This window comes from Anopheles nili, chromosome X (assembly GCF_943737925.1).
Source record: "Anopheles nili chromosome X, idAnoNiliSN_F5_01, whole genome shotgun sequence".
Taxonomy (NCBI): Eukaryota; Metazoa; Arthropoda; class Insecta; order Diptera; family Culicidae; genus Anopheles; species Anopheles nili.
Genome location: NC_071293.1, coordinates 14,944,428 through 14,961,201, shown reverse-complemented (window position 1 = coordinate 14,961,201; position 16,774 = coordinate 14,944,428). Strand labels below are relative to the sequence as shown.

At 35.3% G+C, this 16,774-nt stretch overlaps 1 protein-coding gene across 1 annotated transcript in view; it reads right to left on the bottom strand.

Annotated features, from left to right (window-relative positions):
- Positions 1 to 16,774, bottom strand: part of LOC128729040 (rho GTPase-activating protein 190) — a 63,317-nt gene that overhangs the window by 19,646 nt on the left and 26,897 nt on the right. The window contains exons 5-6 of the mRNA XM_053822687.1: positions 15,036 to 15,080; positions 17 to 247 (exon numbers count right to left, since the gene is read on the bottom strand). Coding sequence (XP_053678662.1) covers positions 17 to 247; positions 15,036 to 15,080 — 276 coding nt within the window. The remainder of the gene's footprint in view (positions 1 to 16; positions 248 to 15,035; positions 15,081 to 16,774) is intronic.

The window sequence follows — 16,774 nt, the reverse complement described above, 5'->3', positions numbered from 1 at the left end:
TCATTTCCTACTGCACCAATATTCATTCGAGCTATAGCCTCATTGACTATAGCAAAACTTTTTAAATTTAATTTTCCAGGTTGCTTTAGTGTTTGACTGGGGCCTTTTGGTCGAATTTTTTTTGAAAATCCCGATTGATTTGGTCGCCGTCCAGTAGTGAAAGCATGATGAACATTTGCATTTTTCCACAAATTCTCGTTTTGTTTCACATCCTGCTTTTTGATAACAAATCCATCTTCTAACCAACCTGAAAAAATAAATATTATGAAAGTGGACAACACTATTTGATCGCCTAAAAATATATATATATATATATATATATATATATATATATATATATATATATACATATACATATATATATATATATATATATATAAATATATATATATATATATATATATATATATATATATATATATAGATATATAGATATATACACATATATTCATATATATATATATATATATATATATATATATATGAATATATATATATATATATATATGTATATATATATATATATATATATATATATATATATATATATATATATATATATTATATATATATAAATATTTATATGTATATATATATATATATATATATATATATATATATATATATATATATATATATATATATATATATATATATATATATATATATATATATATATATATATATATATATATATATATATATATATATATATATATATATATATATATATATATATATATATATATATATATATATATGTAGATATAGGTAACATTGTATTTAAGCCCTAGTCACACAGCATTGGTTGGTGTCTGATTTAATTGGCGCCAAATGCTATTTATCCCGATATCGTTATAGCGTTTTACAGTGCCGATATTATTGTTTTTCTTCCGAGCAAACATACCACAGTTCATTTTATCAAGTAAATATTATTCAATCTAGCAGTCCATGACAAAGTTAATTTGTTTTGATTCTGTTGGAATTATCATTTTCTGTATATATACTGTTTGTTAACTGCAAATAGACTTAATCGTGTTCTACACTCCAACTGGAGCAAACGTGTCGTCTTTTCTTCAGGTTATGGGCCCAGCCTCGCGTTGTGTTGTGATTAACAATAAGTTCTAAGTCTGAACAGTATTGGCAGCGACAGCCGACGTGCTCTAAGAAATTCATAAGAAGATTGAAAAAAAAGGCAAGGCGGAGGAAAACGAGAATAGTGTAATAAACAGTGAACAATTGCCGGTAGAAAGCATGGATATCCACTTCCGTTATTTGATGGAACGAATTATCCTTCTTGGAAAATCAGAATATCGTTCGTGCTTGAAGAACATGGTTTGATTGATTGTATATCTGTTGCGCCATCGACTAAGGAAAGTTCTGATGAACTAGTTCAAAAGGATAAGAAGTGCAAATCGTTATTGATTTCGCGAATCAATGAGACACACTTGGAGTATATACAGCAAAGCAAAACGTCCAAAGAAATAAGGGATACGCTACAGAAAGCATTCGAGCATAAAAGTTTGGTCCGCAGAATGTGTGTAAAAAGAAAGATAATGCTTCTAAAACAAGACAAGTCTTTTTTAAACGATTTACTGTTATCACTAAAACCAGAATATTCGATGATAGTTACGATTCTAGAAACAATGCCTATTATGCACAGTTGAAGTGTTTCGGGTGTAAGAAAATAGGCCACAAAGTGGGGGACTGTGCATAAAAATACAAAGCATATAAGCAAAGCACAAAGGAAAACAAAACAACAGACCAATTCTGGTAAAAATCAAGGTGGTGTTAGTGTTTGTTTTATCGGTAGTGATTTGATTCCCAGAAAATCATGAAAGGTGATTTTGATTGTTGATTCTGGTTCATCGACACATATGCCAAACGATCACAGCTTACTGGAGAGTCTGGTTACAATGCAGAAACCTATGAAAATAGCTCTATCAAAACAAGGTGTGAATATAGTTGCCGGGCGAAAGGGTGACGTGAAGTATTCTCTTCTGTTCGTGGGAGGTGTATAACTATATTCCTCGAGAACGTACTTTACATACCAAATGCACGAGTGAAGCTGCCATCTGTGCGTTATGGCACAAACGGTTTGGTCATCTAAGCGCAGAAGAATTGAAGCAACGTGTGCGACATAAGATGGTCATCGAATTACAAACAAGTTTGCAACAAAACAAAGTAGAGTTTGTCCGAACTTGGAGTTGACAGAACTCTGATAGAAATGGTACGTGCCATGTTGAAAAGTGTCAGTATGGATAAAAGATTTTGGGGAGGTATTCAAACAGCCGCTTTATAACAAACCGATGTCCAGCGAAGTCTTTGGCTTCAACATCACACCGTATGAGGTTTGGTATAACCAAAAACCGAATGTAAATAATAATAGAGTTTTTGGTGCGAATGTGCATGTTCATATTCCAAAGGAACAACGACTGAAGTTTGACTTTAAGTCATGGGAGGTGTTTTCATTGTTTATTAAACGAATGGTTAAAGGATTTGGGATCCGAAAAGAAAGCGGTGTGCCGTAGCGCGCGATGTTATTTTCGTGGAAAATTAGACATACTTAGACAATTGTACGAGTATGCGTGATTCGATACGAATATCGGATGACAGAATGCAAAACCATCTCGATTTGAACATACAAAGAGAAACTGATTCCGAAAGCGTACAATCAGCAGAAGAATCGTTTGACAGTCTACATTCGAGAGAAGTGCTAAGTCCCTGCCTAATCAGAAGTCGTGTGGCCTCGAACTGGGATAAAGATTACGATTTGATCGGATTCGCGCTAAATGTTTCAAGTTTTGTGGAAAATTTACCGGGCACTATCAAAGAAATGCAAAAATGCGAGGATTAGCCAAAGTCAAAAATTGCAGTTGATGAGGAAAAGATTAGTTGTCTGGCCACGGAATCGCCAGTGACGGGAGCCACCTAAAAGTCGATCGACGGCGTGAGCAAGATGCCCTCGATCGTACAGCTGTAAAACAAGATCGGCGCCAATAAGTAGGCACTTACGAAGGCTCGGGAAGAAAACGAGAATCTAAAATCGACGGTTGAACAGCTGCGTGTGGAGTGCCAGCGATCGGAGCTCGAGCGAGTGAACCTGCTGGCCGCAAAAGACTAAAGACTTTTGATGCAGATCGTGCTGTTGGAGCGTGAATTGACCAACATTACGAAGGCGGATGAATTGCTGCAGCACATCATGGAGGGTTCGCTGGAAAAGGTGAAGGAGTTCGAACAGGAGATCCGCGATCTGCACCATAACTACGAGAGAGAGAGAGAGAGCTGAGCGAGATGCACGATACTAAGATGGAGCTAGAGGCACTGGAGAAAACTACTTGCTGCAGAAAAAGACCGACGAGATCAAGCTGATGGAGGACGGTTTAAACGAGCTTGTCATCGAAGGCCGCAACACCAGTCGCGAGATCGACCAGGCGATGCAGGAAAATGCTCGCTTGTTGGCCACATTGGCGGAGCAACATGCCATCGTAACTGGTATGCAGGAAGAATTGAACGAAGAACGAGTGCAACCAGGAGCATTCCCATCGAATGAAGCGTCTGGAGAAGGAACACCAGCGGGAGATCGAGCGTATCGGTGAACAGGCGGAGCAGAAGATCCATATCGCCGACATTCAGAATGAGGTGCGTGTGAAGGCGCTAGAGCTCTCGATTCAGAGCTCGTTTTCTTCGGCGTTGGCGAGCGAGAAGTTGCACTGGAAGAAGGAGTTGGACAAGTGCCAGAAGATCGCAGAGACGGAAATTATGCAGTGCGAGTTCGACAAGCGTGACTTGCGCACCTTTTGAGAGGCTTCAAACGAGGTGAGCAAGGGCTTACCTGCGAAGTCGCTATTTCTACGTCCATGGGTTTGGGAATGAAAGTTATTAAAAATTGAGGGAGTGTGTTGGAATTATCAATTTCTGTATATATACTGCTTGTTAACTAGAAATTAACTTACTCGTGTTCTAAAGTCCAACTGGAGCAAACGTGTCGTCTTTTCTTCAGATTCTATGTGAATCATATCGTTATTTCATTCCATTGTGCGATTTTATGCGATTTTAACACACAACAAACAATTTGGCTCACATATACAAATGATATCATTGAATCGAGTCATCTTGCATAAAATTATTTTTAATTTACTGATCTTTTCTACACATGCAGCCTTAATTCTATACCGCAACTACTGAAACAAGAAAATGATTATTCGTTTGCAACCAAACGGGTAGAATAAATCGCTCATTTCAAATTATTGATTACAACATTAATTATAATCGTACAAATTCAATAGGTTTTGTTGCAGAATTCAAACATAATGCAAAAGTTTCTACATCGTTTTATAAATTTAATTACGTTTTAATTTTCCGAAACCGTCAAAACAACGCAACCTAACCTCATTCGTAGCATTTTTATTTTCACACCCATTCTTTGTTGATTCTACAATGAAGTAAAAAAATACATTGAAATCATACCAAATTATTATTTCAGCTGATAATAATACAAAACGATCCAAGATAAACGATACAAACGAACCAAGGCAACGTAGCCTCAATCGTCTTACAACGGCTTTTTTTCTTTTCTCACCTTGCATTGTTTATTCTTCTGTCGATTAAAACATTACGCGAAAAACATATCAAATTAATATTTTATGTTATTATAACACACAGCAAACAATTTGGTGATGAAAAAACACAACGGAATGAAATAACGCTATGACTCACATAGAATCAAAACAAATTATTTTTGCCATGAACTGCCATATTGAATAATATTTACTCGATAAATGATAGTATGTTTGCTCGAAAGAAAAACAATAATTTCGGCTGTCGCACTGTAAAATGCTGTCAAGATATCGTAACGCATAACATTAGGAGCCAATTTCCCTAGAAACCAATCAATGCTGTGTGACGAAAGCTTAAATACATTTTTAGGTAAAAACGCAATATTCATCCCGCCCCCCACCATCCCTTATTATTTAATCGGACCCTAAAAATAGTAGCGCTATCAAGTATACATCACCCATAGAATGTGTAACATATTTAACACCTTGAGTGCCGCGTAACCCAAAACATGGGAGACGGCGAATTTTCCAAAATGCCATGTCACCCAGTTTCAGCAAAAACGCTTTATTTAAAATACATTTTTTGAATTTTTAGAACAGCTATTATTCTTATATTTTATTATAATGACCAAGCAGAAATACGAAAGAACATAAAGAAAGCCAAATATACATCGCAAACGTAGAACGTGAAGAATTAGAAACGGTGCAACACCGTTGCTAACACATATAAGCAAGAAACGCTTGAATCGTTTCATTCTGTGGAATTTACAATGTTTAAAATCGACGGGAATGATAACGACCACAGAGATACAATCGGGACGGCTGAAGCGCCATGAACTATTTGAAAGTTATGTATAAAGCACATATGGCCTATCGTTGGCTATCAATAGTTGATGTTATAGTGTCATTTCAAGCATAGTAGTACAGAAAGGCCGAAATAGCTAAACTACCAAATCGTAATAAAAGCTTTGCAAAAACGGTGTTTCTTCTTGAATGACTCAATTGTTGTGCGGCCGAGATCTATATTTTTAAGACTGTCTATGATTTGAAACAATTACGTAGTCAAATAGCTTGTTCTGCGTACGGGAGCGGCAACGTCGTGATTTGAACCCAAATCATCTTACCCTTGACCGAGCGTTAGTAACCGTAGGTAACGCATGAAATCATTCTGTTACACATTTTAAAAAGAGCGTCTTTCTAAAGAGTAACCGTTCAAATTTGACGGCCCTCGTTTTTTCAAATGTGTATTCATATGTTTGAGAAAATATCATGTAGTGTAGTAAAGTAGTTCTGTGAAGTAAGCAGTATTACGTATTGTTTGTTTTACTAATATTTTTGCAGAATTTCTGCACTATATTTTATTTATGTTGGACAAAAAAAGTACAAACATTTACACAATTTACAAATGTATAAAACTAAATACAATGAAATTTACATATATCAATAATTTCGCTGTTGGCCTCGTTCTTTCATCATCAGTATACAAAGTTGTACGATCATTTTTAGATAAGTGATACGATCATTTTTCTTTAAGGCATTTTAGGGCGTTTCGTTTGCTTTTACATTTTACTGATTCTTTAGGTTTTGTGCAAAAATTAAAAACCGAATTGAAAATAATTTGAATTTGTTGTGTGTGTACACAATTTACATTTAATTAACACCCTATGATAATCTCACTTGAAGTTGAAACAGGTTCCTGGAATGCGCTTGTTTTTGTGGAGACCATATGGACAGGAAACGTAGAAAAAGAAGAAGGGTAGGGCTGATTCACTCTATCAACTGCGTCAATTCTGTGCTATCGTTCCCAAGTGTATTTTTTTTCATGTAAAAACACATGTCGTCACCGTGAATGCAAGGTGGAATTTTACTTCAGCATTTCAAATTCCCTGAAAATGAAGTCAGCTATCGACTTATTGTGGACAGCTTTGCGACCGCTCCCCAATAATGGCCAGCAGTCAAAAGTACGAATTTGTTGTTTGTAGATGTATGAAGAATTAGTTTCCAAGAATAAGCGAACTAGAAATTAACGTGAAATGTATTTTGCCACTGTCTTCAAATAACCTCAGCAGGAAATAACTTGCTTGTTTTTTGCTGCCAAAAGAACGTATAAAAACCAAATCTGAATTGGGTTCCTTTTCAAAATCACTTCAACCACCAAAGCGATCAGTTCAAACTAGTGATACAATTCAATATCAGTTATTTAATATCATTTATTAAAATGTCTATGGCTAAAAAAAGAAAGTCGACACTGAGTGCAGAGTTTTCAATAGCGAGTGGACATTATCCTACCTTTTTACAGAACAAAATGGTAGGCCTGTTAGTCTGGTGTGTGGGAAAACTATTGCCGTAATGAATGAGTTCAATATTCGTCGACATTATGACACGCAACACAAGGAAAAATTGGGAAAACTTGAAGGGCCACAACGTGACGAAGAAGTGAAAAAGCTGATGTTGCAATCAAAAAAACAGTAATTTTGTTTTGTCAAACCGCAACAAATTAGTGGAGGTGCAGTGAAAGCTAGCTGCCTAATAACAAATGAAATTGCTATCTTATCAAAGCCATTCACGGAAGGGGAATTCATAAAACGATACATACTATTAGCTGCAGATAATATTTGCCCGGAGAAACGACGTGACTTGAACTCAATAAGTCTGTCCAGAAACACAGTAGCCGACAGAATTTCGGACCTTACAGCTGATTTGGACAATCAGCTGAAAGAAAAAGTAAACGATTTTGTGGCGGTTTCAATTGCCATCGACGAAAGTACCGACATCACCGATATCGCTCAGTTAGCTATATTCATTAGGGGCGTAAATGCTTCGCTGGATATCACAGAAGAATTTGTTCAGCTGGTACCTTTGGTAAACACATCAACGGCAGCGGATATATTTTGTGCAGTTCGAGATGCTTTAGATATGATAGGGTTTGATTGGACACGTCTTGTAAGCGTGGATAACGATGGTGCACCTGCCATGATTGGAAAAAAAGTCTGGGGTTGTAATAAAAATTAAAGCAAAAGTAGAATCAATGAACGGAGGAAATATTTGGATTTTCCATTGCATTTTACATCAAGAAACGTTATGTGCCAAAACTATTCAGATAGATTATGTTATGGACGTGGTTATACGCACCGTTAATTTGATAAGAGCGAAAGGTTTTAATCACCGGCAATTCGAAAACATGCTTAAAGAGAGTGAAATTCCACACGGCTTACCTTATCATACAAAAATTCGGTGGTTAAGCAAGGAAAAGGTGCTGCAAAGGTTTTTTGAGCTTCGCGAGGAGTATAAATCTTTCATGAAAAGTAAAGGAAAATCAATTGTTGAAATGGATGACGAAATTTGGATTGTAGACTTGGCCTTTTTATCCGAGATAATTGGTCATATAAAAGCACTCAATCTATTGTTAAAAGGGTGAAATAAAATTGTAATCCAGTACTATGACAATATTCAAGCATTTGAAATCAAATTAAGGCTTTGGAAAACACAAATAATTCATTATAGTTATACGCATTTGAGAAACCTTCGGACATTTCCACTAAATATAATTAACGTGAACAAACATTTGTACATAGAGAAAATTGATGAGCTGCGATTAGATTTTGAAAAGATTCGAAATATTTAAAAAACTTGAAAGAGATTTTAATATTATTTGTTCACCGTTTCAAATAGATCCCTTAATAGCTCCTGAAAAATATCAACTGGAACTAATAGATTTGCAATGTGATACGCACATTAAAGAGAAATTTATTTTGCTTGATGTACATGAGTTTTACCCCTGTTTGGTGCCAAAGTATCCTTATTTATCTGAACTGGCTGGTAAAATATTTTCAATGTTTGGCACAACATATGTTTGCGAACAACTTTTTTCAGAAATGCATATCAATAAGAACAAAATGCGTTCAAGGTTATCACAAAGCCATCTCAATAGTAAAAGTTAGTGGGGCCAAACAATAAAACCTAATATTCAAAAATTAGTAGAAGATAAGAGAAAGCAGCTGTCAGGTAAATCAGGAAACTTGTAATTTTTAATAATCACATGCGATAAAATATTAATTTTAAACCCTCTTTACTGTTGCTGCGAAACTGGAGTAACTGGAGTTGAAGGACCATCAGGTGAAGTTATAATTTCAAGTCACAGAAAGCTTAGCTTACCAAGGCAAGCCTTGACTATACACCAGTTGTTGAGCCATGCATGAAGAAGAAATTACTATTACTGTTTCCATAATCTCGAATTAAATTCATTTTCCAGCTAACTTTTCCCTGTGATTATATACAAAGGAATACACGTATTTGTAAAACATGGAATTAAGATATATATGATAGGTATAAACATTTGAGTATGAATCAACGGATATGAATTACGCCCCTTGTAACTATTATTTTAACACCTTGAGTGCCAAGCGTTTTTTAGAAAATACCACAGGATGCCACGATTTAAGCGTGACTTGCTGAAATGTGTTAGCAATAGTTGCACCGGCTCTAATTATTCACGTTCTAGGTTTGTGATAAACTTATGGCTTTCTTTACGCTCATTCATGTTCCTGTTTGGTTATATATTTTATATTTGTGCATAATAGCTATTCTACATATTCAAAAATTGCATTTTAAAATCAAGCGTTCTTTCCGGCACCCAAAAGTGGGTGACATGGCCGTCAACAAAGTTTGCCGTCACTTACTTTTTGGGTGACGCGGCATTCAAGGTGTTAAATCATGAAGAACGGTCTACTACGGTAAGTAGGCATGTATGTTTTCCAACACTGAAGTGATTTTTTAAATGTTGGCCCGCAAAATCATTTTTCTTTGCAAACCGGCCCGCAAGCCAAAATGAGTTTGACATCACTGCCTTAAATGATTACTTATGGTGTTGTACGTTGATTGCACTAATCCTTATCAAACGTCACTGGAACAACAAATGGTTGTTTAAAATAGAATATTTAACAAAGCAATTCGTTTTCTATACAACTTTACCGGGCCGTATAGGGACAATATTTGCCAGATTAATGGATCGACTATAAACGTACAATAATCAAAATTTTTTGAGTAATGTTTTTTTATATTCTGCAAAAACGATGCAATTTCTGTGTGCTAACGTATGTGGTTTTCGCACATTCTTAGCACCTCGCTATATGCCTTAATTGTACAAAAAGCAATCGTAGATGAAACGAAATCCGTTCAATGAACTTCTAACGACCAACGTTTTGTTCGTGTGCCCTTTATATATTCCTGTAGCTTAAGTTGTTTGCATTGCAAATGCTGCGCAAAATCTTACCTGAATTGCAGTGTATTTCTATGTTTTTACTATATGAATTCTTAAGGAACACCTTATAACATAACCAGACAGTTCTGTTTACTGCCTTATGCCAACACGCCTGCTTTAGTTGGTGCTGCACGTATGCTAGAAAAATGCAAAAAAAGAGTATTTCATGTTCGTAGCAAATACCTAGACCCGAAAATATGAATAATTACTACTATGCTGCAGTTATACATTTTGTTTTGGATTCTTCGGATCCTTGATTCGTATTTTCTTCATGATGCTGGTAAGATCATCTGCCTTTTATTAAGGATGATTAAATTTAAAACTATTTCATTTATTGACCGAGCACTTTTACAAATGGAAAACTATTTCATTTTACAGAGCTATTGTTTGTTTTGTAGTAAACAAGAGTATAATGGGATATAAAAACCTTCAAAACATAACATTGTTAACTAAATTATTTACACCGACAGCTGCTTTGTTGTTATGATGCTTTATTTGTTTTGGTTTAAAAGGTCGAGAATTCGGATACTCCGGGTAATAAATAAGTCGGATAATCCGGAAATACGAAATATTTCAGCAAAATTACATATTATCTACGGAACTCATTACGGAAAAATAAATATGATTTTGATATGATTGAGAGCAAAAAAAAAACTTTCAGGCTTTAGATGGGATTAACGATAGAATGAATAAATTTGAAGATAATCTTGTATTCTCTTCTTCGCTCGTATATATTTTTTGTCAATAGTTATGTATTAGAAATATCTCAGCAATTCCCCTCACACTTAGTTCAGAAAAACAAAATCTTGCGGATGGAAAATAAAGCCAAACCAGATAAAAAAAGATCTGTTAAACCAACAAGTATCAGCATTACAAATCTTGTTCGTGCGAAGCTCGCATTTTGCCACAGATGAAAAAGCCTATAGCAAACTGCTGGGCAAGTTCATTTTGTTTCTATTTTCTTTCGCTTTTAGCAGTACATTGGACGCGTACTTAATTAAATAATAGAACTAAAGCGTGAAAGCACGTAATGTATGATTCAAAAAGAATCAAATTTTGATTTCGTCAAAACAAGATTAACGTAATATTAATTTTTTTTTATTAGTACTTAACTCTTCTGTTTAACACCTTGAGTGCCAAGCGTTATTTTAGGAAAGTGCACAAAATGCCACGATTCAATCGTTTCTTACTCATACATCAGAGTCACGGTTGCACCGGCTCTAATTCTTCACGATCTACGATTGTGATGAATTTTTGGTTTTCTATATGTTCATTCATGTTTCTGTTTGGTCCTAAATGTGATAAGTGGGAGTAATAGCTGCTCTAAATATTCTAAAAATATATTTCAGATTCAAGCGTTTTTGCCGTCACCCATAAATGGGCTACATGGCATCTTGGAAAATTTGTTGTCACCCATTTTTTGGATGACGTGGCAGTCAAGGTATCAAACAAGGTGATTTTTTAGCTAACCCAAACCTTAAGATATATCTTTTAACTCCATACATATCGCATACATATAGGCGCTACTATTTTCAGGCTCCTATTAAAAAATAGAGGCGGAAGGTGTATATTGCGTTTTTACCAAAATTTGTGTTTACCGTTCAAAAACACGATGAGGGACGAAACAGATACATATGTTATCATTGACTGGAGTCATCGAGCATAAAATAATTTTCTATTTACCGATCATTTCTACATATGCATCTTTAGCTCTGTACATCAACTACTGAAACAAGAAAATGATTATTTGTCCGCAACCAAACGAGTACAATAATTCGCTCATCTTTAATTAATGTTAACAGACTTCATTATAATCGTACAAATTTTTTAGTTTTGATGTCAATATACAACAATAATATAAGAGCTTGAGCTTTTCTCACTTAATCACTTTAATTGCGTTTCAATTATCCGAAACCGTCAAAACAACACAACCTAATTTCAATGGTACTATTTTTATTTTCTCACATCCGTATTTCCGGATTATCTGGCATGTTTATTTTCCGGACGTTGCGTATAATCGACATTTTTAAACAAAACAAATAAAGCATCATAACAGCAAAGCACCTTTGGGTGTAACTAAATTACTTAACAATATTAGGTTGTGACGATTTTTACAAACCATTATACCTTTGTTTACTGACAAACAAACAATAGCTCTGTAAAATGAAACAGTGCCCCGTCAATAAATGAAATCGTTTTGAATTTAATCATCCTCAATAAAAGGTAGAAGATCTTATCAGCATCATTAACAAACTATGAATCAGGGATCCGAACCCAAAGCATCATGTATAACGGCAGCATAGTGGTACGATAGGCATAGTTGCTACGAAAATGAAATACTCATTTTTTTTGCATTTTTATAGCAAACGTGCAACTCCAACTAAAGCAGGCGGGTTGGCATAAGGTAGAAAACAGAACTGTCTGGTCATACTATAAGGTGTTCTACAAAATTTCATATCATGAAAACATAGAAATACACTGCAATTTAGATCTGATTTCGTACAAGATTTGCAATGCAAACAACGTACTGTCGCTAAAGAAATATACATAGGGTACACAACCAAGTTGTTGATGGTTAGGAGTTAATTGAATGGATTTCGTCTCAACTGAGAATCTTTTTAGCACAATTAAGGCGTATAGCGAGGTGGCTAAGAATGTGCCAAAATCACATACGTTAGCACGCGGAAATTGCATCGTTTTTGCAGAATGTGAAAAAAACACTACTTAAAAAACTGTGATCATTGTACGTTTATAGTCGATCCATTAATCTGGCAAATATTGTCCCCATACGGCCCGGTAAAGTTGTATAGAAAACGAATTGCCTTGTTAAATATCCTATTTTAAACAATCATTTGTTATTTACGCTGACGATTGAAATAGATTAGTGTAGTGAACGTTCAACACCAAAAGTAACTTCAATCCAGGCTCCTCTGTTCAAAGGAGTTTACGAATCAATAAATCAGCCCACAGAATGCTGGCAAAAAAACTATCGAACAGCTCATAGAATTAATCGTTGAAGATGCTTCTCTGTTGCCCTTCTCTCAAACATACTTCTAACATTCTTCCTCACTGTGAACATAGCGCATGTATGCGAGTACTGGGACTATTAATGTGACGTATAGATCCATTTTCAACAAATTCAATCGTGGGCAAACTAAAATCTAAATAATTTTGTTATTATAATATTTCTTATATTACGAAGAATTAAAAAACTTGTAACATGGTGTTAGCAAAAAAAAGAAGGCCACACTTTGCACGAAATCATGAATATAAACAGAATTTGTTAATTATTTTATGACAATCGACGTGAGTAGAGGAGAATCATCTCTCCTAGTGCAATAAGAGATGAAAACGTATTTTAGCATACAATCTCCCGTAAATGGTTAGTATTCGATCACTTGCTGAGGAAACAAGTGAAACGTAACACCCTAGTGGTTTCCCGACGTTTTGACATGCTATTAAAGAAATTCAAAATTGGTAATCCTGTTTAGTTACCCTCCATTTCGATTATGATTATAATAATGCTATTTATGCATACATTTCTAGTGCGCAGCATTTGATTAATCCCTAAATTTATCGAGTTATTCATTATTTATTAGAGTTTAAGTAACTTCAAAACACATCTATTTTGGTATCCTTGATTGCGTTAGTATTAAACAGAATGTCTATTGTAATCAGAAAGAAGCACAATTCGGTTTTTAATTTTTGCACAAAACCTAAAGAATCAGTAAAATGTAAAAGCAAACGAAACGCCCTAAAATGCCTTAAAGAAAAATGATCGTATCACTTATCTAAAAATGATCGTACAACTTTGTATACTGATGATGAAAGAACGAGGCCAACAGCGAAATTATTGATATATGTAAATTTCATTGTATTTAGTTTTATACATTTGTAAATTGTGTAAATGTTTGTACTTTTTTTGTCCAACATAAATAAAATATAGTGCAGAAATTCTGCAAAAATATTAGTTAAACAAACAATACGTATTACTGCTTACTTCACAGAACTACTTTACTACACTACATGATATTTTCTCAAACATATGAATACACATTTGAAAAAACGAGGGCCGTCAAATTTGAACGGTTACTCTTTAGAAAGACGCTCTTTTTAAAATGTGTAACAGAATGATTTCATGCGTTACCTACGGTTACTAACGCTCGGTCAAGGGTAAGATGATTTGGGTTCAAATCACGACGTTGCCGCTCCCGTACGCAGAACAAGCTATTTGACTACGTAATTGTTTCAAATCATAGACAGTCTTAAAAATATAGATCTCGGCCGCACAACAATTGAGTCATTCAAGAAGAAACACCGTTTTTGCAAAGCTTTTATTACGATTTGGTAGTTTAGCTATTTCGGCCTTTCTGTACTACTATGCTTGAAATGACACTATAACATCAACTATTGATAGCCAACGATAGGCCATATGTGCTTTATACATAACGTTCAAATAGTTCATGGCGCTTCAGCCGTCCCGATTGTATCTCTGTGGTCGTTATCATTCCCGTCGATTTTAAACGTTGCAAATTTCAGCTACTGGTTTTATGCATTACTCGTGGAAATGATCATACGATGTGGAATCTTTGTTTATTGCAGATATAGCTGAAGAATAATTGAAATTGTATTTTGTTTTAAACCTCACAACTATACAAAAAAATTTTCAATAAAAACCTGGCTGTAGAAACACAAAGAGGAACACCTTCCGTCAACGTTACGAATGGGTCAGAAGAACGGCTTAATCTACAAGCGACAAAGATTGCTTTTATTTCATTATAAAAGGGAGAAAAATTTTAATTTATCTGAGGGACAAATATGAGCACAGAACGAAATAAGTTCATTCTATACACCATTGAACACAAAAATGCATATTCGAAATCATAGCTTATAACGATAAAATCGTAGACGTTTATAAACCATTCTTCATATTCATTTTAGATATTAAGTTCTCTATAGTTAGATTTACAAACCACATCTGAATTTGTTTACTAGAGGAATCAAAACAAACAAGATTAGTTGAGCAAACCTATTTATTTATACATGTAACACTTGCTATGGGTGATGTTTACATAAAGGCGCTACTATTTTCATGGTCCTCTCAAAATAATGGGTGGCGGGGGGGGGGGGGGGGTTTGCGTTTTTACCAAAAATTATTGTTATTCGAGGAATTTGAATAGATAATAATTTAGACATAAAAAAGTTTATACATAAACCTGAATCATATGTGTTGATTGAATCCTTCGATCCGCTTACGTCAGCTGTTTACATAGACACGGTACAAAAAAGAAAACCAATTAAATGGATGGATACCTTTTATTTCATATGTGAGTTCAAGGTTAAAGAGTGACACCATAAATGTAACGGATTTTTGCTAGATGTCTTAATGATGATCATTTTGCGTTTTACTGTATAAATTATTCACCTAAACTAATAAATAATATTTTATTAAGCTGAAACGAGGCTTATATACCATCTTTTAATTTTTTGTGTAAAAAAAGTCACTCTCATGAAAACAGCTAGGTTGATTTGCAATACCCTTCTCAAACAGTTTATATTTGTAACAAACAGTATGATTTTTAACGTTTCGTTCCGTTTGATTCGAGGTTCGAAAAGCGACCGAACGATTTCACGCATCTCCAACTCACCGCCCGGAACTCAACCATTGTGTTGATCTGGGATCTTTTTAAAGCTGCTTTTTTTGCGTAGTGTGTAGTTAGGTTAAAAGTTTAGATTGTAGGAATTAACATAGTTTTAGGGTATTTTAAGGATAAAGTGCGGTTTGCCCCAACAGATGGCCTTGCGATATCCATCAAAAGCTCATAAGGTGTGAATAATTTTACGAATGTAGGTTCATACAGCTTAAGAGCTCATTTATGTTTCAACTTAATGGCGCGTGTCCACCTATCGGGCTGATCGAATGAGTTGCCCATCGGACCAGCTGTTGACATATCAATTGTCAAAAATTGTATGGAGTTCGCTTGCTGGTTTGGTCCGAGCAATGGACACGCAAAACTTACGTGGTGCTCATTGCACTCGTTAGTATATTTAGTTTTTCTATTTAAAAACAAATCTAAAAAATTTCAATTAAATATCTACTTTTGCTATGAAATAATAGTGTTATTGTAAATACAGTCCCGTTCAAAACTGTTTCCATTTGAAACTGTTATCGAGACGCCGTGCCCGACGATGTCCGATAGCGTAGCTCCACGACTCTGGAAAACACAAATTGGTCGCTCATTCTCATTCACTCAATTCTAGTCGCTCATTCTTCTAGCTTGGTCCGAATGGTGGACACGCGACATAAGAAAAAAAGAACGGGTTAGAGCCACTCTCTACCCAACGAGAACTTTCCGTAGTATAATGTTGCGATCTCACTCTATCTGCTATCTGTTTTATATTCCTCTGTCACTCATCAGCCTTCATGACCACTGTGACTCTACATCTCGCTACCCCTCTTAACCCCACCCAACAAAAAAATTCACCGTTAAAGCTATCGTTTCACTCTTTGCTCTCGCTTCCACTCACTGCCCAAGCAACGGTGGAACTCACGAAATGTATGAGATACTCAAAATTTCGACTCGTCGAACAGCCTTGTCAAACATCTCATCAGAAATATAACATTTCTGATTCTTGCTTTCAAAGTCACTCGCAAATTCTCTCACGTCAGTTGAGCGCTGGCTGTCGAGGTGATTGGATGCACGTCGTCCGGTGCAAAAAAAAAATGCGTCATAAAATTCGATACTCCGCCTACCGATTTTGAGTAGGGGCGTTGCATTATTTCTATGTTCTTTCATTTTCGCTTCCTTCGCACTTTGGGTTCTTTTCCCCCGCCGGCGTGTACTGTCCCACATGTTTTGTCTATCCAGATCAGGTACCGTCCGTTGCCACGTGCGCTGGTGCTAGAGCTATGAGAGGGCAAATTTTAATTTTGTTAGTTTGAAAGGGGCTATTG